At 41.4% G+C, this 10,851-nt stretch overlaps 1 protein-coding gene across 1 annotated transcript; it reads right to left on the bottom strand.

Annotated features, from left to right (window-relative positions):
* Positions 1-3,132: 3,132 nt before the first annotated feature.
* On the bottom strand, positions 3,133-9,602 carry prdm13 (PR domain containing 13). The gene is made up of 4 exons (XM_050047620.1): positions 9,123-9,602; positions 7,510-7,641; positions 7,291-7,411; positions 3,133-5,240 (listed from the first exon to the last, which is right to left on the bottom strand). The coding sequence occupies exons 1-4, from the start codon at positions 9,288-9,290 to the stop codon at positions 3,751-3,753; spliced, it is 1,911 nt and encodes a 636-aa protein (XP_049903577.1). The 5' UTR covers positions 9,291-9,602; the 3' UTR covers positions 3,133-3,750.
* Between the last annotated feature and the right edge of the window lie 1,249 nt (positions 9,603-10,851).

Here is a 10,851-nt window from a genome sequence, read left to right as displayed (position 1 = left end):
CACCGTGGCTTCACTGTGAGAACGGGACCTTCACACCAAGGCCGGTAAATAAAAGCAAGATTTATGCATGGAGGAGAAGCTGTCTGAGCACAGAGTGAATGTACTTCAATCTGTGTGTAAAATGTGAGTAAAATACTTACAACAACAGAGGACAGAGGTGTTGGCATTTTGGCCACTGACACAATGCATGCAGACCCTTTGTTATACCATCATTATCCCTGACTTCCTTATTAATAAAGTCACTGTGTCATGTTGAGAAACAAACAGCAATTCTTGTCTCTTAATTTTCTAATACAACATTTCTTAGAGGGAAGTTATTATAAAACATACCTCAATCCATGATGCACCAATAGAGGCATCAAACAAAAGAGCACTCATAGAAAGCATTCAGATTTGAGATTTATAAAATCCGGGCACATGTGTAACCCTGAACCCTATGGAAGGAAAAAGGAAATATATACGAATGGGTGGCTCTTGTTATATATACTTTTTAAGGTGAAGTATTTTTATAGTGTCACTACCATGACATGTTAAAGAAAAGGGGCAGAAGAGATTGAATATAGTGCCACTCTATGAGCAGATTCTTTCAAATTTTCACAAATAGAAGTGGACAATATACCACATCAAGGTCACACCCATTTTTACTGCATTTACAGCTTGTAGAAAGGAGGCAGTAATTCACCAGTGGCCAGTTTTAAGTATGAAAGTGCCAGAGACTGTCCTTGTTGGATGTCTGCCCTTTGCACTTACTTTGCAGTGACACACAGCCAAGGGAAAGTACAGTTGTAGGGTGAGAGGAGGTATGCAATGTCAGGCAGAAAATTTCATATGGGCAACACAAAACATGAAGTAAAATATAGCAGCATCTTAAATACAGGTGACAGAAGTGAAGCCTACCATGCTCAGGCCTGTTTTAGATTATAATAGTGTGTATCACATCAATGGGATATCTAAAAAATGGCCGCAGTTGTGTTCTCTCCTGTTGTGTAAAGTGAAAGGTGTTTGACTGGTCAGTGGAGTGGAAGTGTGTGGAAAGCAGCCGCTGACATGACAGCATACCAAACCTGCTGGAGTCCTCAACGTGCAAATCAGAGGTGGCGGCTTGTATTTTGCCACCTCAAGACTCCTGCCTTAAAGAAATACTTAACCCACAAAATTATCATTTGTATATCAGTTATTCACCTGTGTTGAGTTGAATTTATGAAGAAAACTATGTTTTTTTTCCCGTGCATTCACCGTGAACGAAAAATCCAAAAAATGGAGAAAATTCTCGATGAGCTGGAGTGAAGGGGGTCTGCATTTAACATCAAAGCATCCATTTACAAACTCTCATGCAACTCCTGCAGTATAATCCAAATCTCATTTATCCAGTTGTATGCTCAGTACTTCCCAGACACATGCATTTTTGCGAAAAGGTTACTATTTAAACTCTGCTTAACGGAAGAGTGTTTTCAATGTTTTAGCAAAAATTCATGTGTTTGGGAAGTACTGTGCTTTGACTGGATAAATAAGACTTGGATTATACTGCACAAGTTGTGTGGGAATTTGTAAACAGATGTTTTGATATAGTTTTGGTGTTGTTAAAATAACCCCCTATGACTTAAAATCATCAAGAATATTCTCCATTTTTGGATTCTTCGTTCACTGTGGAAGCATGCAAGAAGAACTAAATTTAAGAATTCAAGGTAACACAAGATGAGCAGTTCATATACAACTGGTCATTGTGTGGGTTAAGTATTCCTTCAATAATTAATAAATAATTATTATCAAGTTTTTTTTTAAGTATTATGGAAGCACTGGTGAAATGGAACTAAATGCATTTTCTCAAGTACTGTATTTAATCACAAATCTGAATTATTTGTACTTGAGTAATCCCATCTGATGGCACTTTATGTTTTTTACTCCAGCACATTATTTTGAGTACTATAGCTACTTACAAATTAAGCATCTATAAAAGTCTATAAATCTATGAAACATGATGCATTGTTATTAAAGATTATTCTAACAGCTTATAAATTGGTGAGAATTAGCTCCACCTGACACCAGAAAAACGGTAATTACACGCATGTGATTATATGATCATATTATCACCAGTATTTTGCATTGAGTACATTTGATACTGTAAATAGGGTACAATTTGCTAATAATACTAACTTTAATTAAGTAGTGTTTTAATGCAGGACTTCCTACTTGTAATCTGTATTTTTTAGTTGCAATATTGCTATTTTTATTTAATCCTAAGGCATCTTATAGGAGAAATCATTGTTATTATTATTATGACTATTATTATTGGCAGAAGTATAAAAAGAAGACAGACTCGTACAGCTTTGCTTCATCAGCTGTGCATTAACGTTTTCCTTTATGGCAACAGGCCCGACTCTCTCATTTCTCTGTTCAGCTGCACAAAACACCAAACTTCATGCATATTAGAGAACATCATCAGATGCAACATGGAAAACGTTGTTATTGATTTTGAACACAGACAAAAAAAGAAAACCTCAAACAACTTTTATGATGTTTTAAATTAAATTTATTCAAAAACCAACGACTGACGGGAGTAAAATATTGCGCTCATAGACAATATCACTTATAAACAAACGTATACAACACTTCTCCACTGAAATGTGAAATATCATACTTTACACTTCTTTACATAGGCTATAACTGCAATCAATACAATTTTCTTTCTCTAGAAATAATTCCTTAAATAAATTGGGCGCTGCTGCTGCTGCTGCTGCTGCTGCTTGCTGCTTCTTTCAGAGCAGCGTGCCTCGGCAAGAAAAGTGCAAATTTAAGTCCAGTGTGTTTCTCAGCGAGGCGCAGGGGATGTCATGAAAGTATATTCGTTCATAATAATCTTAATGCATCGGTTATGATGAAATAAAATGCCCATTGCTGTTTTTAAAGTGCAACTGACAGTTTAGAGGGGAATACGGGAAAGTTGCGATTTTTTTCACAATGAAAAAAAAAACAAAATAAAAAAGAATCATATTCTTTTGCAGTTTATAATTTCCCAGAAAGCGTCCATATGCTGAGTGATGGAATGTAGTGCTCTTTTTTTTGGATCAGGCCTTTAGTTAATTCAATCCATAGATCTCAGGGGGAGACATGATACAACAGACAGTCGTTACCTTTCTTTTCTTTTTCCCTTTTTTAATTTAAGAGGTAATTTAGTCTCATATACTGCCTTGACTTTCTTTTTTTTAAAGCGACTGAAAGGCGATGTTGTATCATTGTTCTTGTGTTGTCTGTCGTTTCTCTGATGGTTTTGTAGAATTGTCAGTATTTTCAGACGCAAGAGATAAAGACAGATTTCGCCATTTGCATAAAGATATGAAAACAATTATGATTATTTGCATTATAGTCAAACGAAAATGTCTGCAGCATCTCTGGCAGACTTTTGTTCGGCGTGGTTAAAAGCGTGCCAGAACCAAAGGCCACAGGTTATTTGGCAGAGCAGGGGAACATTGTTGAAGTGTACTGTAAATAACAACTAAATATATCGATTTTTCCCTCGAATATGTCATGATAAAACACCAAACAAAAACAAAAGTACCCCCTAAATCAAAAGTAATATTTTAACTGCGATTTTTCTTTTTTAACTTTGGGAATTTTTGTGCCATGTTGTTCAGACGCCCTTGGGTCAGTAAAATGTAAAAATGAAAGGTTCAGTACAAGACTAAATGACGTGTTTTCTTGTGTACATAATTTAAAGTCAATGAGCAGTCTCTCTGTGGGGATGAAAACATCTCAGTCATTATTTTTGCTCGACTCTTGGTCGCTCTGGTCGTCGGTGAAGCACACGTCCACATCACTGTCATTGTCGCTCTTTTGCTCTGCGTCCTCGAACAGGCCGCCCGGTTTGTCGTCCAGTTTCTTGACGGTCTGCCCGGGGTGTCTGGACTTGACGTGTCTCTCCAGATCCCGCCTCCGCACCAGCACCTTCCCGCAGAAGTCGCACCTGTAGGGCGTGTTCCCCTCCGCGTGGAGCCGGATGTGTTTGTTCAGGTTGCTGGGGTCTCCAAACGGCCTGAAGCACACTTTGCACTTGAGCGGTTTGTAACCTGTGTGAGTCCTCATGTGGATTTTCAGGCCGTATTTCCTGGAGTACAGCTTGCCGCAGTACAGACACAAGTGTCCCTTTTTCGGCTTGCCAGACCCGGCGTTGCTGGCGCTCCCGGTGGGGATTGAGTCCAACCTCGTTCGGTTCTTCTCCGAGGCGATTTCAGAGAGCTGCTGCGTGTGCATGGCGATCTCCCGGTCGATGTTGGTGATTGAGCCCAGGTCGTGGTTCAGTGACGGCGCACCAAAGTAGGACATGGACTCCGGGTACTTGAGGAGGTTGCTGAAGTGGAATTTGAGCGGATAGTAAGGTGAGCTGTACAGGAGCTCCCCGTTATAGACAGTGAGGGGCATGAGAGGGATGTTACAGTCTCCACCGTATGTCTTGACCCCGTCGAAGTGAGGGAGAGAGAACCTCTCAAAATGGAGTCCAGGGGGCATCTGGGGGTAACGGGACGGGGACAGGCCAGAGTGCATCCGACTCTCTACGTGCTTGAAAGCTGATGTCTCCTCCATGTGAGGCAGCAACGGGAAACCCCGGATAGCGTTTGTGCATGGCACCATCGGAGATGCGGAGTCCATAATTGCAGGTGCGCACTTGGGAGGGTGGTTCCCTCCTCCATTTAGAGTCTCACCTACATTGCGGATAGGTTTCATGTTTCCAATGAGTTTGCTGAATCCCAGGCCACTCAGCTTCCCGTTTGCGTCCTCTCTGGAGGCGTCCGCGCCCGGGACTTTGGAGATGCCGGTCGGTTTGAAGGCAGAGCGCACACCCGGGTGGAAGCCCATGCTGCTCAGAACTGATGATGTGGCGCCGAGGCCGAGGATGTGTCCCTGGTTCCTGGCTGAGGTAACGCTCATGTCGAGGGCCCTGTCCTGCTCCTCTGAGCTGCTTTTCTTTGACAGTCCCACTTTGTGTAGAAACGGCGAGGAGGCCACTGCCCGCCTGCCTGAGTCTGAGATGGAGGAGTTACTGTGCCCGCTCCTCGGAGAGGTGGAAGTGTTAGGGATGTCTCCAGACTTTGGTGACCTGCTGAAGGTCTCCGTGCCTCTGGCCTGCTCGCTGTTCACAAACCCCCGCCCGTTGCTCAGGGCGCAGTGGAAGTGGACGTGGGCCTTGAGTGTGTTCGGGTATTTGAATATTCTCCAGCAGTACCAGCAGATGTAACGCTCCTCACCTGTAGAGACAACAGCAAACATGGCATTAATGATCAGATGGATGCGGATCATTATGTCACACAACAGTACGTGAAGCCAGATAATACAATCACACAATAGTTATACAATTATACAATGTATTCCCGTGCGTAAAATGCCTGGTCCGTGCGTAAAATGAAAATAACAGGTCTGGCAACCTGTAAAGAAAGACCTGTGAACGCCCACACAGACAAGTGACTCTCCTCTTCCCCCAGTACCTCTTTAACAACACACAGCAGGCACACATAAATTAAACAGAGGATAATAGAACATGTAAACATAATGCAGTGTTTAGCATTAAGGTCGGGGGTTGTTATATTAAAACATTGCATCCATGGTCCCTTGAAAATACCGCTTTAAATAGTAACATTTTTATCAGTCACTGCTGCACATCACCTGATATTTAGGGGGAATAATGGGTGCGACCCTGTTTCTAAGATCTGGTGCCAAATGGAAATATACTCAGGAGGCCAATTCAATGACCCCCAGCCGAGCACTCAGAGGTTAATATAGATGTAATGATTTTGTAATCCTCATACGGGCCATTGTTTATGATCGCCATCAAAAGAGCAAACGCCCTGCCCAATCTGGCGCTCAGAAACCGATGCATTGAATGCGGGACTTTCCCCTGTCTGTGCGCTTTCCCGTGGAAGTGACAGCAGCTGTTGCTTGAAATCGCAAGTCTTCAGAAACAATGGCTCCGGCCCATCTGTTGACGCCTAATAATGGGAGAGAGCGTATGTCCAGGAGCGCACACGGTGTGTTGGGCCGGAGAATCAGGGCAATATACACCCCATATAAAAGTTAGCATTCATTAGGCCACAATACCTTGACGCACCCACCTAATTTACCGTGAAGCACTTGTTTTTGAATTTATTTGCTTTTGAATACATGAATATTAATGACGCGATGACATTTGTTAACCTCCGTATCGCAACTGAATCACCAGCCTCTTCTTTTTCCAGGGTCACAGAGACACGACGTTTTATGCCTTTATTTTTTTCTTCTAGTGTGCTTCAAGCACCGTAATTACTTTTTCACAATTATTATTTTTCTCTCGATGCAACTTTGATATCATTCAAAGCTCAGTTTCTATTATATTTACTCAGTCAGTTAAGAGGCCCTTCCAGGTCTAAATGAAAATCATCGTCAATCGATGGAATCCCCTGCACATTTCCTCTCTATATATACGGATTAGTTCCTGTGTTTTGCCAAGATTGGGACATAATAGGAAATAATCCCAAAGCGTTACCGCCAGATTATCATTACCAACCCAAACAAACGGATTAAAAGACCAAACACAGATTTATGACAAAACTAATCCACACAGGAAACCATCAGATAATCTGAAATGAAAGAATATCCATGGTAATTAATGCCAAGATAATTCCTCATCAATTGTATTTGATGTCCTGTGATGTCTAATATTTTTTTGCAATCGGATTTATTTTTGCTTGTCATTATTGAATTATTGAATTACAATGGCCCACACCAAATCACTGCTTATGTAGGCCTGAAGTAAAATGTCCTCCATTTATTCAAACAATTTGAACTTTATTTCCAATTGCAAAGCGATTCTTACATTTATTTTATTTTCATTTTATAAAAAAAGGTTGGTGTTTTTATGTATTCTATCTTCAATAATTGAATAAATGAAAAAAGCTGCCTGAGGAAAAAACAACATGCAATTGATTTCCATCTCTGAGCGATACAGCAGGGACATCACGGGTATTGGCAGTCATTTAACTGTGCAGTGACAGACCTTTCAACATGTCGATGTGTCAGAGTCAGACCACAGTTTGTTGCATGACACCAGAATTAATAGTAAACAACATTATGCGCAATACAAAAATCAGAAAAATAAAATAAATTCAAACTGCTAAAGTTCTTTTTTGCGTAGTAATTTGAATTATTATTATTATCACAACTAAACTCACAATTTACCTGTAGCTAATAAATTATTTTATCTCCAGACAGCAGGCCGTTTGGTTAAGCTCTCCCCCCCGGATCATTATTAGCAGTCTCATTTACCTTTCTCGTCGTGCGTGGGAGTGGCCGTAGTGGGGATGTCGTACCACTGGGCCAGAGCGTTGGAGTACCAAACACTGAGCTCCTCTCCTGCAGGGATTTCTCTCAGCACGCGGTAGAAAATCTTAAATCAGAAAAGGGAAACAGAGATGAAGTGTCCAAATGGTGGAGGGGAAAAATCTGACATTGGCCTTTAAAGAGTGTGATGTGATGAAAATTCACCTGTCCGCCAGGTAAGTCCGACACAGCCTCCAGGTTTTGCTCTTGACTGTTTCTGGCGGCGCGGATCAATCCGATCCAGTCTGGCACGGGACAGCCCGACTCATCCACAAACTCCCCCCGAACCAAGCGGATCTAAGCCAGCAAACAAAGAGTCAGAGTGTGCGTGAGCTTTACTATGACTATGACAGGAATGATTGGGAATATGAACACCATGGCTCTCATAGACAAACACATGCAGGTAGAAGTTGAAACAAATACCTAAAGAAATACTTAAACGAGCACATTTTGCTGTTTTCCTCTCCAGAATGTATTTATATCTCAATTTGTATCGATTAAACTCATTTATTTGTTTATTCATATTTTAATTGAACGAATTTTCTCACCAGCATCGTCGCCCATCACTGCTGTCTGCAGTATTACCTGGAGGTGCTGCGGCCACGCATGACCAAAACGCGCTTAATGCGTCTTTATCCGCTCTGCTGATAATTTACTAAAGAGAATGACACTCGGGCCTAATTGAGTTGATATGGGAAACGAATTTGAGGAGTGTCAGAGCGTTTCTAAACTGTTCAAGGACATTAAAGATCGAAGCGTGACATTTGACACAGAGATTGCACCTGATGATCGCCGGCGGCCCGGGGCCACGCATTTAGACGCATCAATCACAACCCGCTGACAGCTGCAACAATAACAGGGTGCGGTTAGAGCCGCAAATTGTTTTATCCTGTGCGTGTAAAAATAGCGTTTGAAAGTTGTATTTTTTTTAAAGATGATTTTTAATTTATTTTTTTAAATTTCTGGAGACTTTTATTTTCTAATTATTTGCTCATCTGGACTTCCAAAAAAATACCACCACACTACTGTTATCCAGAACAACCCCAGTCCATTAACATGAATTTCCTTTAATTTTATCTTTTATCAGTGTTAATATTATTATAATAAGCATTTTTCGTAGCCCCAGGCTGCGACCCGGCCTCAGTGGCATCTTTCTGTGGCCGGATTACATTAACATTAAACGGCTCATCGGGATAACAGGCCCGCCAGGCGGTGAAATGTGAAGCGGCTGAGGGCATGAAATCCCACACAGCACAGCCGGGTCGCCCATTAGGCCGGTTAAGTAGAAGCACAGACTGACAAGTCGGCCACTAATGGAGCGCAATTATTTCCAACTTGACAGGCCAAACCAATTAATAAGCGAAGGCCCGATGGAGTTTGACAGTGCAGCTTTAAAATCCAAATCAGTCTGTTTGTTTTTAACTAAAATTTAAAGGGAATATAAAATAGTGTGTTTAGATATTAAATGGGTTATTTTTGTAAGTGGTTGCTAAATTTTCTTACAAAAAAATAGAAGAAAAATAGTAAAACTGTTTGAAAAAAAGTTTTACAGTAACTAAATTGGTGATAAATTAAAACTTAAAAGTTAATTCAAAAATAGCAACCCTTACTCAAAGCTATCCAGTGCACCAGAATGACCCGCATCACCTCAAAATATTTCAAAATAAGAGCCCTTTTCAGGCTGCATGGTCAAATGCATTCAATTAATCTAAAATTTAGAGATGATCATATTTTTTTTTTTTTTTTTTTTTTAAAGGTTTTCAGTGTTTTAAACTTACCTTCTTCTTGGGTCCAACTTCTTTACGATCCGACACGTACTTCCCGAGTTTGAAGATGCCCGGTACCGGTCCTATCCGGAGCCCGGCCGGGATGCTGCAGTCCGCAAACACACTGACGGTGGTGGACGCCCGGGTGGCTTGCATGGCGTGGGGTGAGATCAGAACCATGAAGACTGATGGAGACCGAGTGGGGAGAGTGCAGGGAAGGAGGAGGAAGAAGAGGAGGAGGAGGAGGAAGATGAAGAGAGGATGAGGACCGGCCGATATCCGCCCTCAGAGTGACGCGGTGGCGTTAAGCTCTCCGGCTTTTCTAGTGATGGTGCAGCCAAGGTGGCCCCCCTCCTCTCCACACCCTCCACCCCTCCCGACCTCAGGATGCAAGTGTGTATGGGAAGGGGGGGGTGCAGAGAGGTGATGCTGTGCTATAAGGTAGTTTCAAGGGGGGCGAAGCGGTCCTGAGTTTGCAGCAGCAGTGAGGAGTGTGTGCGTGTGTGTGTGTGTAAGTGAGTGTGAGAGAGTTGGGCTCTCCCAGCAGCTGTGAGGACAGGGAAAACGGGCCGGCCTGGTCACATGGAGACTTTCCCTCACCCCGCCGCATAATGAATTGCTCCAAAACGGTCAAGAGACACAAAGGGCCAGGCGACCTTCCCATCCCCAAAATCCAATTTGTCAAGGGCAGAGAAAAGAGGGAGCAGAATCAAAGGTCCACAGCGACCATTAATCCTCAGCATGTGGCTTTGTCCCAGAGACAGTTCCGATATTTTAACTGACAAATCCACTGTATAATTTCTCCATAAATCCTCACCCTTTCCCATTCTTCCCTTTCAAGCCGGGTTTTGGAAATCAGTGGCTACTTTAAATCTACTTGGCTGGCATTCTTTGGGTTTTATATACTTCAAAGCGCTTTCTTCTCCCTCCTCCTTTGTTTCCTTAGTTTAACAAAAGAGCAGGAAAGTTTAGAGGACTTGTTAACTTCTATTGACTCTCGGCGTGTGCCGGGTTGAGATCAGGCAGGTACTGAAAAGGAACCAGCAGCAGGAAGAGAGGAGGAAAAAAAACCTGCACCATCTTCCCAACGCACACACACTTGTGGTTTTCTTGTCTTGTCCTGTTCATTCAACACGTATTTTCTGCTGCATTGATCTGCAAGGGTGAGGAGAAATACACATATAATTTTAGGATATTTTTGGTTAATAGCTAAATTCAGGCATCTGTTTTAGTGAAATATTACATTTAGAATTATTTTTTAAAGATGCTCCTCTGCAAAATCAGTCGCACAAACTGGAATGCAACAGGACAATCATATGTGACATAAAATCTTTATTAGGGGAAGATCAGAAATATTAATCATTCAGTATTTAATTTGATATGGCCATTTTAAATCCATGATTAATGCAAAAAAAAGTGGAATATGATAGAAATGATTGTGATTAAATGATTGATTCAAGGTGTTCAACTAATTGACTTGAGTGTCTTGATTGACTGATTGATTTTACAATATAAAAAAATAAAAGAAATCATGTCCTGTCCTATGAAAACCATGTATCTCCAAAACTTTGCACGAGTTAAGTAAAGCTGCTCTGCTTTCACTTTTGTGACACGACATATTTCAGATAGTAGGCCTACAGCTGCTTTTTTATAGTTTATATAATTTGAAGTAGGTGGATTTTCCCATAGTTATTATTATTTAATACTATATATATGTAAAAAAAAATAAATAAATAATAAA

This window comes from Epinephelus moara, chromosome 6, assembly GCF_006386435.1.
Source record: "Epinephelus moara isolate mb chromosome 6, YSFRI_EMoa_1.0, whole genome shotgun sequence".
Lineage (NCBI taxonomy): Eukaryota > Metazoa > Chordata > Actinopteri > Perciformes > Serranidae > Epinephelus > Epinephelus moara.
The sequence above is the reverse complement of the archived record's forward strand: the minus strand, read 5'-3'. Positions and strand labels throughout refer to the sequence as shown.

Coding starts and splice junctions, on each gene's coding strand:
- prdm13 (XM_050047620.1), bottom strand. CDS start 9,290: ATGGTTCTGATCTCACCCCACGCCATGCAAGCCACCCGGGCGTCCACC. Junction 7,412..7,509: donor CGGACTTACCTGGCGGACAG/GTGAATTTTCAT, acceptor TTCTGATTTAAG/ATTTTCTACCGCGTGCTGAG. Junction 5,241..7,290: donor TCCCACGCACGACGAGAAAG/GTAAATGAGACT, acceptor TTGTCTCTACAG/GTGAGGAGCGTTACATCTGC.